The sequence below is a fragment of the Anolis carolinensis genome, unplaced genomic scaffold, assembly GCF_035594765.1.
Source record: "Anolis carolinensis isolate JA03-04 unplaced genomic scaffold, rAnoCar3.1.pri scaffold_15, whole genome shotgun sequence".
Lineage (NCBI taxonomy): Eukaryota > Metazoa > Chordata > Lepidosauria > Squamata > Dactyloidae > Anolis > Anolis carolinensis.
The window spans coordinates 4,281,608-4,302,630 of NW_026943826.1; the positions used below are offsets into that span (position 1 = coordinate 4,281,608).

A 21,023-nucleotide genomic window follows, 5' to 3' on the forward strand; every position below is an offset into this window, starting at 1 on the left:
CCCTGGATCACTGCAGCGCCCAACAGGAGGCGGTAGCACTCACTTTGGGAATAACTGATCTAGTATAACACAGCCAGGCATTGAAGCTGCAAGGCTATTCAGTGCAATTCGACCAGACCAACAAAGGATTAACATTGGTAGAAGGAGGCCAGGCTTTGAAGCAGCGATATTACTCTGTACTACTGAAGCTGACCAACCAAAGATTCCCCTAGGTAGCAAGCAGCCAGGCTTTCAAGCAGCGAGGATATTTATATGGCTCTCCCAGGCGAATATTCGCTTCCCATTTGGACAGAGTGATGAGCCGTTTTCAAACGGTCCCCGCTTACCATCCGATGTAGCACTGGCAAAGGTTCTCATGGGAGGTGGCCTGCTTGATGAGCAGCTCCACTTGCGTGGGCACGTCCAGCGTTTCGTCGTGGGAGAAGTCCCGTCCTTTGCAGGAAAGAGAGAGGAATCGGCTGTTATTGTCGGACAGAAGGACAATATGACACAAATGGTGGGATTTGTTTTTAGAATGGAAACAAAGGAGCTTAGCATTCCCTTTGTATCAGAATATAGGAACGATAAGAGCTGTTCGATAGCAAAATATACAGCTCTTATCGGTCTTAATATTCTGGTTGTAAAATATGATGTTTTGGTGCTTAATTTGTAAAATAACATGCAATAATAATAATAATATAACCAGTAACATGCTATGCTAATTATGTATATACAGTAGAGTCTCACTTATCCAACATAAACGGGCCAGTAGAGTGTTGGATAAGCGAATATGTTGGATAATTAGGAGGGATTAAGGAAAAGCCTATTAAACATCAAATGATTTTACAAATTAAGCACCAAAGCATCATGTTATACAACAAATTTGACAGAAAAAGTAGTTCAATACGCAGGAATGTTATGCTGTAATTACTGTATTTACGAATTTAGCACCAAAATATCACAATATATTGAAAACATTGACTACAAAAATGGCTTGGATAATCCAGAACGTTGGATAAGCGAATGTTGGATAAGTGAGACTCTACTGTATGTATGTATGTATGTATGTATATATATATGTGTATATATACACACATACATATATATATATACAATAATTTACAATAATATATAATATTATAATATATTGTATATGCATATAATATTAATAATATTATTTTGTAATACAATACAATACTAATAATACAATATAATAATATTAATTTTATATTATATATTACATGTATTATTACTACAGTAGAGTCTCACTTATCCAAGACTCGCTTATCCAAGGTTCTGGATTATCCAAGGCATTTTTGTAGTCAATGTTTTCAATATATCATGATATTTTGGTGCTAAATTAATATAATAAAAATATACAATTATAATAGTGAATTATAATTATTATTGCATTACCTTGTGAATTATAATTAATAAGTATTATAATTATAATAGTGAATTATAATTATTATCACATTGTATTACATCATAATATTATTATTAATATTACATGTATATGCAATATATTATAATATTAGTATAGTATAATATTATTATATATTATTATATCATTAAATTGATACAGGAGACATGGTGGAGTCATACAGTAGATTCTCGCTTATCCAAGACTCACTTATCCAAGGTTCTGGATTATCCAAGGCATTTTTGTAGTCAATGTTTTCAACATATCGTGATATTTTGGTGCTAAATTCATAAATACAGTAATTACAACATAACATTACTGCATATTGAACTACTTTTTCTGTCAAATTTGTTGTCTAACATGATGTTTTGGTGCTTAATGTGTAAAATCATAACCTAAGTTGATGTATAATAGGCTTTTCCTTAATCCCTCCTTATTAGCCAATATTTTCACTTATCCAACATTCTGCCAGCCCATTTATGTTGGATAAGTGAGACTCTACTGTATTTGTACAAGGCTCAGAGACCGCAAACAAGATCCCAGCCCTTCTTATCATCAAAATGTAATGTTACGTCCTTAATACAACCAAAATCGTATGAGATTATTTCTCTCATAAATCCTCACTTACCGGTGAGTTTATCCCGGACTCTGTTGATAATCTGTATGGCCTTTTTGTTCAGAGCCTCTGGTTTGACGAGACCGTCCCCGACTGCAAAGTGGAAACGATGGGACAAGGGTTAGAATGATCATCCACAAATGTGTCCAAACAATTAATAAACTGTTAAGATTTTGAAAGAGGCTTGCATTTTGGAAGCAGCATATGGTATATTTATATTATTAATATTACAACAGTTTTATAGTACAATATAGTAATATATAATGCTTATATTATGCTATACAAATAATATATTTTATATGTAATACAATATAATAATAATAATAATAATAATAATAATAATAATAATAATAAACTATTATAATGGTATATTTATATTACATGTAATATTACTAATAATATTACAATATAGTGTTATAGTACAATATAGTAATATATAATGCTTATATTGTGCTATACGAATAATATATTTTATATGCATATATAAAATATTATAATGTAACACAATATAATAATAATACACTATTATAATTGTATATTTATATTACATGCAGTATTATTAATAATATTGCAACATAGCGGTATAGTACAATACAGTAATATATAATGCTTACATTGTGCTATACAAACAATATATTTTATATGCATATGATATTAATAATATTATAATGTAGTACAATATAATAATAATACACTATTATAATAGTATATTTATATTACATGTAATATAACTAATAATATTACAATATAGTGAAATTAGGCAAGCCCCCACCTTTTTAGCCTTTAGGAAAGATTTAAAAACATGGCTATTCCGATGTGCCTTCGGAGAGTAACTGTTCTTTTGTTACTCCCCTCAACATTTATCCTCTAGACTGTTTCACTATCTGATGTCCCTGTCCCCCAAGGTTTTTATTCTGATCCCTTTCTCACCCCGAGTTTTTAACTTAGTGTTCATGCGGTCCGCCCTTGTTATATTGCTTTCTTGATTTTGTGTTGTACTGCATATTTTTATCTATTGTATTGGTTAATTGTACTATGATATGTTGTTTTTATATTTTGTTATATTGTTGTGTCTGGGCAAGGCCCCATGTAAGCCGCCCCGAGTCCCCGTTGGGGAGATGGTGGCGGGGTATAAATAAAGTATTATTATTATTATTATTATTATTATTATTATTATTATTATTATTATTATTATAGTACAATATAGTAATATATAATACTTACATTGTGCTATACAAATAATATAATATATTGTAAATGCATATAATATTAATACAGTGTTCTCTCACTACTTCGCGGTTCACTTTTCGCAGATTCACTGTTTTGCGGCTTTTCAATAAACTCTAAAAGACTATTATAAATCATAAAAAATTACAATTTACAGCCTAAGGAAGAGAGGAAGGAGAAGCCAAAGTGAGAGAAAAGGAGCCCAAGTGGCAACGGGAGGAGAAGGAGGCGATTTATCAACACACAATTGGTTGATAAAGACTTAAAATAGTGTAAAACTGCTAAAATAATGTATACATATTAAAATAGATATGGTGTCCCTACTTCGCAGATTTTCACTTACTGCGGGTGGTCTTGGAACCTAACCCCAGCGATAAGTGAGGGAACACTGTAATGGTATAATGTTATACAATACAATAATAATAATAATAATAATAATAATAATAATAATAATAATAATAATACACAATAACAATAATACACAATAATAATACACAATAATACAATTAAGGCCAAGATCGAAAAATTAGCTGATGACCCAAAATGCAGACTCTGCAAGGAAACCGACGAAACCATGGATCATATCCTCAGCTGCTGTAAGAAAATCGCACAGACAGACTACAAACAGAGACACAACTATGTGGCCCAAATGATTCATTGGAACTTATGCCTCAAGTACCACCTCCCAGCAGCAAAGAACTGGTGGGATCACAAACCTGCAAAAGTATTGGAAAATGAGCACGCAAAGATACTGTGGGACTTCCGAATCCAGACTGACAAAGTTCTGGAACACAACACACCAGACATGACAGTTGTGGAAATGAAAAAGGTTTGGATCATTGATGTCGCCATCCCAGGTGACAGTTGCATTGACGAAAAACAACAGGAAAAACTCAGCCGCTATCAGGACCTCAAGATTGAACTTCAAAGACTCTGGCAGAAACCAGTGCAGGTGGTCCCGGTGGTGATCAGCACACTGGGTGCCATGCCAAAAGATCTCAGCCGGCATTTGGAAACAATAGACATTGACAAAATTACAATCTGCCAACTGCAAAAGGCCACCCTGCTGGGATCTGCAGCATCATCCGAAAATACATCACACAGTCCTAGACACTTGGGAAGTGTTCGACTTGTAATTTTGTGATACGAAATCCAGCATATCTATCTTCTTTGCTGTGTCATAATAAAATAATAATAATAATAATACATCACACAGTCCTAGACACTTAGAAAGTGTTCGACTTGTGATTTTGTGATATGAAATCCAGCATGTCTATCTTGTTTGCTGTGTCATACAATAAAATAATAATACACTATAATTAATTGTATATTTATGTTACATGAAATATTATTAATAATATTGCAATATTTCAGTATAGTACAATATAGTAATATATTAATAATATATTATATTGTGAGGAGCCCCGGTGGCAAAGTGCGTTAAAGCACTGAGCTGGAGACCGAAAGGTCCCAGGTTCAAACCCCGGGAGAGGAATGAGCATCCACTGTTAGCTCCAGCTCCTGCCAACCTAGCAGTTCGAAAACATGCCAATGTGAGTAGATCAATAGGTACCGTTCCGGCGGGAAGGTAACGGCACTCCATGCAGTCATGCTGGCCACATGACCTTGGAGGTGTCTACGGACAACGCCGATTCTTCGGCTTAGAAATGGAGATGAGCACCAACCCCCAGAGTCAGACATGACTGGACTTAACGTCAGGGGAAACCTTTACTTTACCATAATATATTGTATGTACATATAACTTGTAAGCTGCCCTGAGTCTCCTTCGGGGCGAGGGCGGGATATAAATGTCGTTAATAAATAAATGAGTATTTCCCCAAATGGCTTAAACCAGGGGTCCCCAAACTAAGGCCCGGGGGCCGGATGTGGCCCTCCGAGGTCATTTACCTGGCCCCCGCCCTCAGTTTTATAATATAATATATTGTATATACATATAATATTGGTAATAATATTATAATGTAATACAATGTAACACTAATAATAATAATACCATATAATAATATTAATTATATATTATATATTACATATAATATTACTAATAATATTACAGTATAGTTCAATATAGTAATATATAATGCTAATATTGTGCTATGCTAATAATATAATATGTTGTATGTACATATAATGTGTAAGCCACTCTGAGTCCCCTTTGGGGTGAGAAGGGTGTGATACAAATGTAGTAAATAAATGCAGTAAATAAATAAATAATAAACAAATACATTTTAGACTTAGGCTCGCCCAAAGTCTGAAATGACTTGAAGGCACACAACAACAACAACAACAACAACAACAACAACAATCCTAATTAACTTGACTATCTCATTGGCCAGAAGCAGGAACACACTTCCCATTGAAATCCTGATAAATGTATGTTGGTTAAAATGGTTTTTATTTTTAAATATTGTATTGTTCTTTCATTGTTCTTCTTGTTGTTGTTTTTGCACTACAAATAAGACATGTGCAGTGTGCATCGGAATTTGTTTGTATTTTTTTTCAAATGATAATCCGGCCCCTCAACAGTCTGAAGGATTGTAGACCGGCCCTGGGCTTAAAAAGTTTGAGGGCCCCTGGCTTAAACAAACAGAACAGGATGCCAATAGCAATGCAGGACTTACTGAAGGAATGGATCGATTCAGGCACCGTGGTCCCCGGTTTCTTATGGGCCGTCTCCCCCAGCTCCACGCTGTCCAACATTTCTAATTTGAAAAGAGAGAGTGCTTAGATGGAAGGGCAAACAAAAGCATCGCTATCTCAAGGCCTTTCTGTGGCAAGAATCACTTGTGTTGGAAGGACAAGAAGAAAAGTCATAAAGGTCATAAATTTCTTCCCATTCAACTCTTTACTCCTTTACTTGGGGTGCTGTTGCCTTCCTTTAACTATTAGAAACAGAGACGGGGAAAGGACTTCCTTGGGCGAACGAGGCGTAAATCATGCAGAAGAACAAAAGAAGGGCTTCAGCATTACTTGCCTACTGACTGGCCGGCCGAATAGGAGTCTGTTCGAGTCCGGGATCGCTTATTGCCTTTTGTGTTTGCTGCTTAAAGACAAATAAAGGGAGGACAAAGCCATAAGCATATGCCTTGGGAATCTGGGCTCTTCGGAATAGTTTTACCTCCCACACATCAGTGATGGCTGTGATACTTAAAAGAAGTCAGGGGGTCAACAAGATTTTACTTTGTGTTGTCGAAGGCCTTGATGGCCGGAATCAGTGGGTTGCTGTGAATTTTTTGGACTGTTTGACCATATTCCAGAAGCATTCTCTCCTGATGTTTTGCCTGGATCTATGGCAGGCATCCTCAGAGGTTGTGAGCTAACACCTCCTAACAAAAGATTCCCCCAGGCAGGAAGCAGCCAGTCTTTGAAGCTGCAAGGCCATTCAATGCTAATCAAGGTGGCCAAGTGCAATATCGACACTTGCCTCCAACAGACAAGAGTTCTTTCTCCCACCCTGGACATTTACTGTATATACTCGAGTATAAGACCCGGGCTGTGGCGCAGGCTGGTGAGCAGCAAGCTGCAGCCAGCTGCAACAAATCACTCTGACCAAGAGGTCATGAGTTTGAGGCCAGCTCGGAGCCTGCGTTTGTCTTTGTCTTTGTTCTATGTTAAAGCATTGAATGTTTGCCTTATATGTGTAATGTGATCCGCCCTGAGTCCCCTTCAGGGTGAGAAGGGCGGAATATAAATACTGTAAATAAATAAATAAATAAGCCGACCTGAATATAAGCCGAGGCACCTAATTTTATTTATTTATTTGTTTGTTTGTTTATTTATATCCCACTCTTCTCACCCCGAAGGGGACTCAGAGCAGCTTACAAATCAAATGAACATACAATATATTATTAGCATAGCACAATATAAGCATTAAATTACTATATTGTACTATATCATTATATGATAATATTATTAGTAATATTACACAATATATAATATATAATTAATATTATTATATTGTATTATTACTATAATATTGTATTACATTATAATATTATCAATATTATATGTTTATACAATATTTTATATATATATATATATATATATATATATATATATATATATATCAATCAAATTTTTACCACAAAAAACTGGGAAAACATTGACTCCAGTCTAAGGGAGATACCAATAAAATTACATTAATTGAAGCATCAGTAGGTTAAATGTTTTTGAATATTTACACAAAACTAATTTAATTTTTTTATTTATTACAGCATTTCTATCCGCCCATCTCATCCCCGAAGGGGGACTCAAGGCAGCTTAGATCCATTTATAAAACACCAATATAAAACATTTAAAATACAACAATAATAATACATTAAATAAATTAGGTCAAAATATCAATTAAAACATTTAGAGGCGCATTCCGCGTCTCAGTCCAAGTCAATTCTTTGTTGTAAATTCATAATTATGAGTGCTGCATCTATTTCTCAAAAGACATTATTCCACAGATATATAAACCCCACTGGCCTAGTTTCCAACAGACCTCATAACCTCTGAGGCTGTATGCCACAGATGTGGGCGAAACGTCAGGAGAGAATGCTTCTGAAACATAGCTATACAGCCCGGAAAACTCACAGCAACCCAGATTTTACTTTGGACGTGATTTTGAGAAGGAAAAGAATGCATACAGGGGTCCATAATGAAACTTAAGGCCTGTTTTGGCTTTACTTACTGTCCATGAGCCTCCAGTTTAGCAAAGGGTCGTACACAAAGGCCTCCAGCACGGCCATGACGCTGTCCTTGTGCTCCCGCAAGACCTCCATGACGGTGTGGCAGGTGATCCTGTAGTTGCCATCCAATCCGGTCACCTGCGGAAACAGATTATTAAAACCCCAACAGCAAGCAACCGTCGTTGGCCCCAGATCCCAACTGTACGGCAGCCATCCTCAGAACATTTATAACTCCCATCGTCACTGGCTCTTCTAACAGAGGTGAATAGGAGCTGTAGTTCAAACACTGGGTGTACCAGTTTGTTACTGGCGAGCAAACCGCTACAGCTATTGGGTGGAATCCTCATTTTTTGGTTTTTATTTTGTGATCTTCTGCTGTAAGAAATTTGTCTTCTCCTGTCATGGTCCTTTTTTTACCTCCATGGCGTTTGTCAACATCCGAGTCAGCCTGAACGGAATCTTCTCCGGGAACTTCTCTCTGGTCATGGCAACCTAAGAACCAGGGAGGAAGAAAGTACAAGGTTTTGTTAGCAGGAATGGAAGATTAACAGACTGGCAGATTGAACTGACGTTCTGTCTTTCTTTCTGTCTTTCTTTCTGTCTTTCTTTCTGTCTTTCTTTCTGTCTTTCTTTCTTTGTTTCTCTCTCTCTCTCTCTCTCTCTCTCTCTCTCTCTCTCTCTCTCTCCCTTCCTCCCCTCCCCCTTTCCTTCCTTCCCTCCCTTTTTCTCCCCCTCCTTCTTTCCTTCTAACCTTCCTTCCCTTTTTCCTTACCTTCCATCCCTCCCTCCTTACTTCCTCCCCTCCTTCCTTCCCTCCCCCCTTTTCCTTCCTTTCCTCCCTTTTCCTCTCCCTCCTTCTTTCCTTCCTCCCTCCCTCCTTTCTTCCCTCTCTTTTTCTTTCCCTACTTCTTTGCTTCTATCCTTCCTTCCTTCCCTCTGTCCCTTCCTTCCCTCCCTTTTTCTCTCCCTACTTCCTTCCTTCCCTCCCCGTTTTCCTTCCTTCCTTCCTTCCTTCCTTCCTTCCTTCCTTCCTTCCTTCCTTCCTTCCTTCCTTCCTTCCTTCCTTCCCTCCCTCTTTTTCCTTCCCTCCCTTTTTCTCTCCCTCCGTCCCTTCCTTCCCTCCCTTTTTCTCTCCCTCCTTCCTTCTTTCCTTCCTTTCTTCCTTCCCTCCCTCCGTCCCTTCTCTCTCTCTTCCGTCCTTCCGTCCTTCCTTCCTTCCTTCCCTCTGTCCCTTCCTTCCCTCCCTTTTTCTCTCCCTACTTCCTTCCTTCCCTCCCCGTTTTCCTTCCTTCCTTCCTTCCTTCCTTCCTTCCTTCCTTCCTTCCTTCCTTCCTTCCTTCCTTCCTTCCCTCCCTCTTTTTCCTTCCCTCCCTTTTTCTCTCCCTCCGTCCCTTCCTTCCCTCCCTTTTTCTCTCCCTCCTTCCTTCTTTCCTTCGTTTCTTCCTTCCCTCCCTCCGTCCCTTCTCTCTCTCTTCCGTCCTTCCGTCCTTCCTTCCTTCCTTCCCTCTGTCCCTTCCTTCCCTCCCTTTTTCTCTCCCTCCTTCCTTCCCTCCCCCTTTTCCTTCCTTCCCTTCCTTCCTTCCTTCCCTCCCTCCCCCTTTTTCCTTCCCTCCCTTTTTCTCTCCCTCCTTCCCTCCCTCCGTCCCTTCCTTCCCTTCCTTCCTTCCCTCCCTTTCTCTCTCTCTCTCTCTCTCTCTCTCTCTCTCTTCCTTCCTTCCTTCCTTCTCTCCTTGCTTCCTTCCTTCCTTTCCTTCCTTTCTTTCTCCCTCCCTCCTTCCCTCCCTCCTTCCTTTCCTTCCTTCCCTCCCTCTTTTTCCTTCCCTCCCCCTTTTTCTCTCCCTCCTTCTTTCCTTCTAACCTTCCTTCCCTCTTTCCTTCCTTTCCTCCCTCCTTTCTTCCTTCCCTCCGTCCCTTCCTTTTTCTCTCCCTCCTTCTTTCCTTCCTTCCTTCCCTCCCTCCCTCCTTCCTTGTTTCTTTTTCTCCCTCCTTCTTTCCTTCCACTCCCTCTCTTAGATTACACTATGTAACAAAATTTGGAAAAAATTAAATAGAGACAGTAAAATATAGTTGTAGCCATAATTAAAAGATCTATTGTCAACATGCGAGTCAGCCTGAATGGACTCCGCATCTCAAATGTATTACCTTAAACAATGTAAGGTGCTATTATAATGGCTATTAGATTATAATATTATTATTATTAGACATTAATTGGAAAAGAATATTGTAAAATGTGCTGTAGGATGTCTCTCTTTGTTTTGGCAGTTTAATAAACTTTCCCCATGTTTTCATGATAGAACCAATTAGGAAATGACCTTTGCAACCCAGAGACAAAAATTGTACATTGTGTTACAGTTAGGACAGTCAGCAGATTCTAGAAGGTATGGTCCCCCAAAGTGGAGTTTCTCAAGCTCTAGTTTCTAATTCTACAATGCTAGCTACATGGTTGTTTCCAGTCCCAAGTCACCTCAAAGCAGTCTCCGAAGTCAATATGGAGAATCTTCCCACTAAGTCGGTCGAGCATAAGGTTGGAGGGATGCCTGCGGAAGGAGAAGCACATTATTTTCTGTGAAGACTTGGCCTGTGTGTTTGTGTGTCCTGTGGGATTGATTTGTTGCACTTACTCCCAAGAGGCTTCCAAAACATTATTTGAAAACATTCGCACTCTTATGATATGTCTTTAAAGGAAAACAAGGGTCCATTTCTCTCACCTGTCCCCGAGACCGAGGATATAACCGACCATGGACATCACGGCCAGCGAACGAGTGTAATTGGTTCTTCGGTCAAACCACACCTGCAAAGGAAGAGAGGCCGGGAAGCGGATCGAAGCAGCGCATGAGCAAGTGTTGGAAAGAAACCTGACTTTAACAGTCCTGGCTTGGTGCTATGGAATTCTGGGATTTTTAGTTTGGCTTTCACAAGGAAAGAAGGCTAAAGATCTTATAGAACTACAACTACAGCTGTTTGTGGAAGAGGGCACCCCAGCCACACACACACTTACATATTTTCACTTTTATTATAAGTACAGATTTTAAAATGGCATTGAAATGCTTTTAATGTGCACCACTTTGAGTCTCCTTTGTGGAGAGCAAAAGTGGGGTATAAATAAACATAATTATATTAATAGTAATATAGTAGAGTCTCACTGTATTAAGTATTAATAGTAATTAATAATTATATAATCATTAATAGTAATTAATAATTATATAATTATTAATAGTAGAGTGGAGCCCCGGTGGCGAAGTGTGTTAAAGCAATGAGCTGCTGAACTTGGCAGACTGAAAGGTCCCAGATTCAAATCCCGGGAGCGGAGTGAGTGCCCGCTGTTGCTCCAGCTCCTGCCAACCTAGCAGTTCGAAAACATGTCAATGTGAGTAGATCAATAGGTACCGCTCCGGCGGGAAGGTAACAGCATTCCATGCAGTCATGCCAGTGGCCACATGACCTTGGAGGTGTCTATGAACAACGCCGGCTCTTCGGCTTAGAAATGGAGACGAGCACCAACCCCCAGAGTCAGACATGACTGGACTTAATGTCAGGGGAAAACCTTTATCTTTACTAGAGTCTCGCTTATCCAACACTCCCTTATCCAAGGTTCTGAATTATCCAAGGCATTTTTGTAGACAATGTTTTCAATATAGCGTGATATTTTGGTGCTAAATAAGTAAATATAGTATAGTAGAGTCTCACTTATCCAAGCTAAACGGGACGGCAGAAGCTTGGATAAGCGAATATCTTGGATAATAAGAAGGGATTAAGGAAAAGCCTATTAAACATCAAATTAGGTTATGATTTTACAAATTAAGCACCAAAGCATTATGTTATACAACAAAGTTGACAGAAAAAGTAGTTCAATACGCAGTAATGTTATGTTGTAATTACTGTATTTATGAATTTAGCACCAAAATATCACGATATATTGAAAACACTGACTACAAAAATGGCTTGGATAATCCAGAACCTTGGATAAGCGAGTCTTGGATAAGAGAGACTCTACTGTTCTTATATATTTGGCAACAGCAGCCAGAATGACCTATGCAAAGGAATGGAAAAGAGAAAAGTTCCCAGTTAAAGAATCATGGCTAAATAAAGTCATGGAAATAAAGGATACGGACAAGTTAAAGTATCTACTAAAGAAGAATAATGCTAAAGGTTTAAAAATGACTGACTGGTCACTATTTGAGAAATATATTAAAGAGTCTTATCAAATCTAGGAACTCGAACAAAACCATTTGACTTATAAACAGGGAAAGAAAGATTAAACAAAAGGACTAAGAGGAACCCAAGGAGAAGAAGAACGGAAGTCAAAAGTTTTATATATACATTTTTCCTATTTTTACTTTTTTATTCTCTTCTATTTTTTGTACTTTTTATTTTTACTATTTTTAGTATCACTTTTTTATTTTTGTCTATCTTTTTCACACACACCCCTTTCCTATAAACTCATTTGCTCTCACACTTTCACTGTATATACCAGGGGTCCCCAAACTTTTAAAGCAAAGGGCCAGTCCACAATCCTTCAGACTGTGGAGGGGCCGAATTATCATTTGGAAAAAAAAAACGGACAAATTCCTATGCACACTGCACGTGTCTTATTTGTAGTGCAAAACAACAACAACAATGAAAGAACAATACAATATTTAAAAATGAAAACAATTGTAACCAGCATAAACCTATCACGATTTCAATGGGAAGTGTGGGCCTGCTTCTGGCCAATGAGATTGTCAAGTGAATTTGGATTATTGTTGTTGTGTTCCTTCAAGTTATTTTAGACTTTGGGCGAGCCTAAGTCTAACATTACAGTCCAGAAGGTCAGAGCTTCTACAACATCTTTCCTGCTGCCTGCCTTCTGGACCACAAGAACTGCGAAGACTGCTGCCAAACAGGCCTACTCACAAACTGGGCGTGGCTCCCTGCACCTGCTGTAGCTTCCACTTGGGGGCTGCTGTTTCTGGGTGTGGGTCATTGGGCCCTTTAAGAGCCTCCTGACTCCAGTGGCAGAAACAGTCCAGAAGGTCAGAGCTTCTACAACATCTTTCCTGCTGCCTGCCTTCTGGACCACAAGAACTGCAAAAACTACTGCCTAACAGGCCTACTGCTTGATCCTGCTGCCTTGGCCCTGCTGCCAGAACAGAGAATCTGTCCTGGGTTGCGGCGTGTCCATCTTGTTGGTTTGGTTTTACAAACGACGCCATTCCTCGGCCGAGCGCCACTGTGTGGGACCTCTTCTAGTTTATTATCATAAACTGTGTGATGCTGCTATAGCCACTGGCACCTTAGAACTGTGAACCCTTACTGCTTCTTAAGCTTTTTGTTAGTTTCCTATCCCCAGGAGTTGAGAGTAACCTTTGAACTGGACCCCTAACATTGTGTACTTTGGATATAGATTAAGGAAGGAGGGAGCTATAAAGCTCTTAGTGCGCTTAGCTTAGTAACTCCCAAAAGGGGAGGGGGGATAGGAGCGGCCTCCAAAGGAGAGCAAAGCAGGATTCAGTTTAATAACAGGGTTCTTGTGGTTCTGTTTACATCTACAGCCAGGGCTAGCCAGATGTTGGAGGAAAGGGAGAAGGGCCTTGTAAGGGGGGGATGGGAGTCCACTGGCCAGGGGGGCCCCATCGAAGTAATTCAGGGGAGGGGGAGAGACGGAAGGCCAAAATTAATTCGGCCTAGGGAGAGTACAAGATTTCTCGTAGATCTAAAACGGCCTCCTGATATGGTAAATTTGGATACCCAGGCTAGCGGTTCCTCCGGACTAAAGGTGGTGCTGCTGAACGCCAGGTCTACAAACGGAAAAACTGCAATTATCCAAGATCTTATCTTGGAGGAGCAAGCAGACCTGGCGTGCATAACAGAGACCTGGTTGGATGAGGTGGGTGGGGTCAATCTTACCCAACTCTGTCCTCCCGGGTACTCTGTGCAGCACCAACCAAGATCCGGAGGACGGGGAGGTGGTGTTGCAGTGGTCTACAAGGATTCCATCCCCCTGACCAGGTGCCCCATCCTGCAGTCAACCTTGTTCGAATGTGTCCATCTGAGGGTGGGTGGCCGGGACAGATTAGGGATTCTGTTAGTGTACCGACCACCCCGCTGCACTACAGTCTCCCTGCCTGAGCTAGCGGGGGTGGTCTCAGGCCTGGCATTGGAGTCCCAGCGGCTTTTGGTGCTGGGGGACTTCAATATCCATGCTGAGACCATCCTGTCTGGTGCAGCCCAGGACGTCATGGCCACCATGGCAACCATGGGGCTGTCCCAATTGGTATCTGGTCCCACCCACACAGCGGGACACACATTAGACTTGGTTTTCTGCCAGGGATGGGAGGAAGGTGGCGGTGTGGAGGAGCTTACCATCACCCCTTTGCCATGGACCGACCATCACCTGATCAGGTTTAGGCTGACTGCGCCACCTAACCTCTACAGGGGTGGAGGACCTATTAAAATGGTCCGCCCCAGGAGGCTTATGGATCCAGATGGATTCCTGATGGCCCTTGGGGAGTTTCCCGCTGCCTCGGTTGGTGATCCTGTTGATGCTCTGGTAGAATCATAGAATCATAGAATAGTAGAGTTGGAAGAGACCACATGGGCCATCTAGTCCAACCCCCTGCTAAGAAGCAGGAAATCACATTCAAAGCACCCCCGACAGATGGCCATCCAGCCTCTGCTTAAAAGCCTCCAAGGAAGGAGCCTCCACCACGGCCCCGGGGAGAGAGTTCCACTGTCGAACAGCCTTTCTCACAGTGAGGAAGTTCTTCCTGATGTTCAGGTGGAATCTCCTTTCCTGTAGTTTGAAGCCATTGTTCCGTGTCCTAGTCTGCAGGGCAGCAGAAAACAAGCTTGCTCCCTCTTCCCTATGACTTCCCTTCACATATTTGTACATGGCTATCATGTCTCCTCTCAGCCTTCTCTTCTGCAGGCTAAACATGCCCAGCTCTTTAAGCCGCTCCTCAAAGGGCTTGTTCTCCAGACCCTTAGAAGGGTCTCCTTGGTTCACCAAGGAGTTGGCAGCGATGAAGCGAAAGAAGAGGGAACTAGAGTGTGTGTGGCGTTCGAAGCAGAACGAATCAGACCAAACACGGCTGTGTTCCTACCTAAGGACATATGCCGCGGCAATACATGCTGCAAAGAATGCTTTCTTCGCAGCTAATATTGCGTCTGCAAAAAACCGTCCGGCGGAGCTGTTTCGGGTTGTCAGAGGTTTGTTAAATCCCATCTCTCAAGATGGGATCCCTGACATCTCGGCAGCCCGCTGTGAAGCATTTGCTCGGTTTTTTGCGGACAAAGTTGCTCTGATCCGTTCTGGCTTTGACACCATATTAACGGCAGTCTCCGGGGATGTAACACAAGCATCTTCTTGTCCCATTTTGATGGATTCTTTTCAATTGGTTGAGCTCGAGGATGTGGACAAGGTACTTGGAGAGGCGAGGGCTACCACATGCATCCTAGACCCTTGCCCATCCTGGCTGGTGAGAGAAGCCAGAGGGGGATTGGCCGAGTGGGTGAAGGCGGTGGTGAATGCCTCCCTTCGGGATGGCATATTTCCAGCGAGCCTTAAATTGGCTGTGATCAAACCGCTGTTGAAGAAGCCATCACTGGACCCCACTCAATTGGAGAACTATCGGCCTATTTCCAATCTTCCCTTTCTGGGCAAGGTCATGGAACGTGTGGTGGCCGCGCAACTCCAGGCATTCTTGGTTGACACTGATTTTCTAGATCCGGCACAGTCTGGTTTCAGGCCGGGGCATGGTACCGAGACAGCCTTGGTCGCCTTAGTCGATGATCTACGCCGCGAGCTGGACAGGGGGAGTGTGTCCCTGCTGGTTCTGCTGGACCTCTCAGCGGCCTTCGATACCGTCGATCACGGTATCCTTCTGGGGCGCCTTGCTGGGATGGGGCTTGGAGGTACTGTTCTGCAGTGGCTCCGGTCCTTCCTGGAGGGTCGATCCCAGATGGTGTCATTGGGGGACACCTGCTCGGCCCCACAACCATTGACTTGTGGGGTCCCGCAGGGTTCAGTACTGTCCCCCATGTTGTTCAACATCTACATGAAGCCGTTGGGAGAGATCATCCGGAGTTTCGGGGTGAGGTGTCATCTGTACGCAGATGATGTCCAGCTCTGTCACTCCTTTCCACCTGTCACTAAGGAGGCTGTTCAGGTCCTGAACCGGTGTCTGGCCGCTGTGTCGGATTGGATGAGGGCTAACAAATTGAAATTGAATCCAGACAAGACAGAGGTCCTCCTGGTCAGTCGTAAGGCTGAACAGGGTATAGGGTTACAGCCTGTGTTGGACGGGGTCGCACTCCCCCTGAAGACACAGGTTTGCAGTCTGGGGGTTCTCCTGGACTCATCGCTGAGCCTGGAACCCCAGGTCTCGGCGGTGGCCAGGAGAGCCTTCGCACAACTGAGACTTGTGCGCCAGCTGCGCCCGTACCTTGGGAAGTCTGACTTGGCCACGGTGGTCCACGCTCTGGTCACATCCCGGCTGGATTACTGCAACGCGCTCTACGTGGGGCTGCCTTTGAAGACGGCCCGGAAGCTCCAATTAGTACAACGGGCGGCAGCCAGATTGTTAACTGGGGCGGCTTACAGGGAGCATACTACTCCCTTGTTAAGCCAGCTCCACTGGTTGCCGATATGCTACCGAGCCCAATTCAAAGTGCTGGTCTTGGCCTACAAAGCCCTAAACGGTTCTGGTCCAATTTACCTGTCCGAACGTATCTTCCCCTATGAGCCCACAAGAACCTTAAGATCTTCTGGAGAGGCCCTGCTCTCGGTCCCACCCGCCTCACAGGCACGGCGGGTGGGGACGAGAGACAGGGCCTTCTCGGTGGTGGCTCCCTGGCTATGGAACTCCCTCCCCAGTGATATTCGGCAGACCCCATCCCTTTTGGGGTTCAGAAAAAAACTGACGACCTGGCTATGTACGCAGGCATTTGAAGAATAAGCATGTGTTGGCTTCGACTCAGTCTGAATTACGGCTCTTGTATAACATCTGGTGGATGAATGGCATAAGCACTTTGCATTGTTTTAAACTTTGTATATTGTATTTTATGACTATTTTATGATTATTTTATGATTGTTTTAACTGTTTTAATCATTTTAGTTTATTTTATATCAGTGTAACGGCATCAATTGCCACTTGTAAGCCGCCCTGAGTCCCCTCGGGTGAGAAGGACAGGTTGCTTACCTGTAACCATGTTTCTTCGAGTGTACTCTGTGAATTCACACTAATGGAGAGGCTGCGCCTGCGCAGGTCCCAACGGAAACTCTTCCCAAGCTGAAGTTTAAATTTTGGCGGTAGCCACGCCCCTCCGTCCCCGGAGGGCATAAAAGGCAGCCCTCGGCGTCTCCTCCCCAGTTCCTACGCCGCAAAGGCAACGAGAAAGGAAGAGGGTTTGCCAGAGGGGAAGGAAGGGCGGGCTTGTGTGAATTCACAGAGTACACTCGAAGAAACATGGTTACAGGTAAGCAACCTGTCCTTTTTCTTCGTGTACTCTGTGAATGCACACTAATGGAGACTAGCAAGCTTAGGTCTCGGAGGCGGGCTAAGCAAACCCTGACAACGAGAAAACTGTCCAAACATATGTTTATTAAACATGAAAACATCAAAAAAACCTGGTCCAAGGACCCATTAAGGTATTGCATCAAACACACGCCAAACACCGAGAGCAGTTCGGTAAGGCATGATATAACCCTTTAAGAGCACATGTGAAAAAAACAGGAAACATCATTCCCCTAAGGGGGAAGGCAGTAGCAATAAGGCACGGATCGTCAGGAGAGTAGTGCAAACATGTACCAAACAGGAAAAAACAACAAGAGGGTCGCATGAGAAAAAGCACCCACATAGAAGTCATAAATGCAGAAGGTTAGGACAAGCATGAGGATAAAACCGCCCTAGCAAAGGCGGCATCTTTCAAAGTTTTTTGGTCTAACCTGTAGTGAGACACAAATGTAAGGGGGTTGGACCAGATCGCTGCCTTGCAGATGGAGTCCAGGGAAATGCCCCTTAGGAAGGCAGTCGACGTGGAGAGACCTCTCGTCGAACGCGGGCGAACCGACGGGGGAGGAGGTCTTTTGGCTAGTTCATAGGCCAGTTCAATGGCCTGAGCAATCCAGTGTGAGAGTCTTTGAGAAGAAATAGGATTGCCCAGTTTATCTGGGGCATGGGCCACAAAAAGTTTTGGGGTCTTTCGAATGTCCTTAGTACGGTCCCGGTAGAACAGAAGTGCTCTACGCACATCAAGGAGGTGCAGTCTCCGCTCAAGGGGAGACGAGGGGTCTGGGAAGAAAGCGGGAAGGACAATGTCCTGGTTAAGGTGAAAAGCAGAGACCACCTTGGGAAGGAAGGTGATGTCCGGACGGAGAACGGCGCGGTCGTGATGAAAGCGGAGGTAGGGTTCATCGACCCGAAGGGCCGCCAGCTCCGAGGGTCTGCGCGCTGAGGTTATGGCCACCAAGAAGGCAACTTTCCAAGAAAGGAGACGTAGGTCGGTCGAAGCCAGCGGTTCAAAGGGAGAGGCAGTAAGCTGGGAAAGTACAAGCTCGAGGTTCCACCCTGGAGTAGGAGGTTGAGTCGGTGGGCAGATGTTGTTGTACCCTTTCAAGAAGGTCTTGACAAGGTGGTCGGAGAATAGAGATGGTCTACCATGTTGTTGAAAACACCAGGATAGAGCGGCCAGGTAAGATTTCATAGAAGCAAGAGAAAGTTTTTGGTCTGCCAGAGACATAAGGAAGTCCAGCACAATCGGTACCGAGGTTGGGAAAACAGTAATTCCTCGGGAGCGAAGAAAGGAGCGAAAGCGAGAGACTTTATAAGTGTAGGCCCTGGTTGTAGCCGGTTTGTGAGCTGCGCGGAGGACCTCCTGTAGGTTTTGCGGGAGGGAGGTCAGGCGAGAATCCTCCAAGCAGTGAGATGTAGAGAGGGGAGATCCGGGTGGAGGATCTGGCCGTTCTCCCTGGATAAGAGGTGTGGCAGAAGAGGTAGAGTGAAGAAGGTCGCCTTGGAGAGATGAAGAAGAGCCGGGAACCAAGATTGACGAGGCCAGGCTGGAGCTATCAGGATCGCCGACGTAGGTACCGACCGGAGTTTCTGCAGGACCTTCGGTATCAGAGGAAAGGGCGGAAAGAGATAGATCGGTTCCGCCGACCAGTCCAGAAGAAAGGCGTCTCCCAGGCAGCCTGGAGAGGAGGACGGGGGGAGTCTTGCCCCGTATCGGGGCAGCTGAGCGTTCTCGGGAGAAGCGAAAAGGTCTAGAGTGGGGAAGCCCCATTTGAGAAAAAGAGAAAGAAGAGTCTCGGGGTCGAGCATCCACTCGTGGGAGGAAGTCGTCATCCTGCTGAGGGCGTCTGCCAAGTTGTTCTGGATCCCGGGAAGGTGAATCGCCGAGATTTGGATGTTGCGGGCTATGCACCAATGCCACAGCTGGGAGGAGAGGAGCATCAGCTTCCTTGAACCCGTGCCACCCTGTTTGTTGATGTAAAAGACTGCTACCGTGTTGTCTGACTGAATGAGTACAGATGTCTGGGAGATCAGGCGTGAGAAGGCTCTCAGAGCCTTGAAGATAGCAAGGAGTTCGAGAAAGTTTATGTGATTTGCCTTCTCGGAGGGAGACCAAAGGCCCCGAACAGTGAGACCCTTCATGTGGGCTCCCCAGCCGAAGTTGGATGAGTCCGTGGTTATGGTAGTGGAGGGAGGAATCGGGTGGAACGGAAGACCCCTGCAAACGTTGGAGGGGGACTTCCACCAGAGAAGCGACCGACGAGCGTGAGGCGGGACCGAGAGAAACCTCGAGTTGGGGTGGCGGAATGGCTTGAAAGCGTCTATGAACCACCTTTGAAGAGGCCGGAGATGAAGCCTGGCGAACGGGGTCGTGAAGACTGTGGAGGCCATGTGGCCGAGCAGTACCTGGATGGATCGAGCCCGAACCCTCCGGTGGGTCTCGCAGAAAATGATTTGTTGGCGAAGAGCTAGAAACCTGTCGAATGGAAGGGAGACAGTTTGAGCAATTGAGTCGAACAGGGCTCCGATGAAGCAGATTTTGTTCGACGGGGTGAGGTGAGATTTGTCGTGGTTTAATTGAAGACCGAGAGATTCTAGAAGACAGAGGGTGTAGTCGACGTGACGTCGGAGAAGGGCAGGGTCGGGTTCGACCAGAAGCCAGTCGTCTAGATATGGAAAGACTGTGATCCCTTGGAGCCGGAGGTGGGCAGCCACGACAGCGACGACTTTGGTAAAGACCCTTGGGGCCGTAGCGAGGCCAAAGGGTAAAACGGTGAACTGGTAGGTCTGGTCGAGAACTTTGAAAGAAAGGAAACGCCTGTGGTTTTCTCGAATCGCCACGTGGAAATAGGCGTCTCGAAGGTCTATAGACACGAAGTAGTCTCCGCGTTGAAGCATCGGGAGGATGGAGGCGATGGAGACCATCCTGAACTTGGTTGGACGTATGAAGACATTGAGCATGCGTAAGTCCAGAATTGGGCGGAGGCCCCCTCCCCTCTTCGGGACCGTAAAGTATCTGGAGAAGAAGCCTTGAGGGTCCTGTACCGATGGAGAAGGCCGAATAGCCCCCTTGGCGAGAAGGGCGTCGACCTCTGCGAGAATTTCTTGAGAAGGGTTGGAGAGAAGGACTTGACCCGTGGGCGGGAGTTCTTCGAATTCCAAGGCATAGCCTTCTTGGACAATTTTGAGAACCCAGGCATCTGAAGTAATAGATTTCCACCGGTGAAAGAAGGGAGCCAGGCGGTCTAGAAAGAGACCATGAGGCTGATTTGGTGAAGGGGAGGGGTGTGGAGGCATGAGAGCTGCATCGGTACCGTAGAAAGAGTCTTTGGAAAGAGAGATGGCGTCAGGAACGCCGGAGAGGTTGAGCAGCAGTGGGGGTGGCTCGGCCGCGTTGTCTTTGTGGCTGAGCGGCCCGACGGGGTTGCTGGCGATTTTGGTTGTTTGATACCGAGGGACGCCGGAAGGATTGATGGCGGTAAGAAGGAGGCGGGAAGCGTCGAAAGCGTTGAGGAAACCACTTGGTGCGGTGAACCTGGGGTTGATCGCCGCATTTAGTGGCCAGAACTTTAAAGTCGTGGTTGGTTTTTAGCTTGTCG

At 44.0% G+C, this 21,023-nt stretch overlaps 1 protein-coding gene across 9 annotated transcripts in view; it reads right to left on the reverse strand.

Moving 5' to 3' along the window:
• The window catches only part of mtor (mechanistic target of rapamycin kinase), a 169,517-nt gene that overhangs the window by 3,044 nt on the left and 145,450 nt on the right, over window positions 1-21,023 (reverse strand). For 6 of the 9 annotated variants that reach the window (XM_062965864.1, XM_062965862.1, XM_062965863.1 and 3 more), the window contains 8 exons: window positions 10,642-10,724; window positions 10,398-10,470; window positions 8,351-8,425; window positions 7,936-8,071; window positions 6,235-6,303; window positions 5,882-5,962; window positions 2,031-2,111; window positions 327-432 (listed from right to left, as the gene is read on the reverse strand). In XM_062965864.1, the coding sequence (XP_062821934.1) occupies window positions 327-432; window positions 2,031-2,111; window positions 5,882-5,962; window positions 6,235-6,303; window positions 7,936-8,071; window positions 8,351-8,425; window positions 10,398-10,470; window positions 10,642-10,724 (704 nt within the window). The remainder of the gene's footprint in view (window positions 1-326; window positions 433-2,030; window positions 2,112-5,881; window positions 5,963-6,234; window positions 6,304-7,935; window positions 8,072-8,350; window positions 8,426-10,397; window positions 10,471-10,641; window positions 10,725-21,023) is intronic. The other 3 variants (XM_062965865.1, XM_062965861.1, XM_062965866.1) reach the window with 2 other exon arrangements.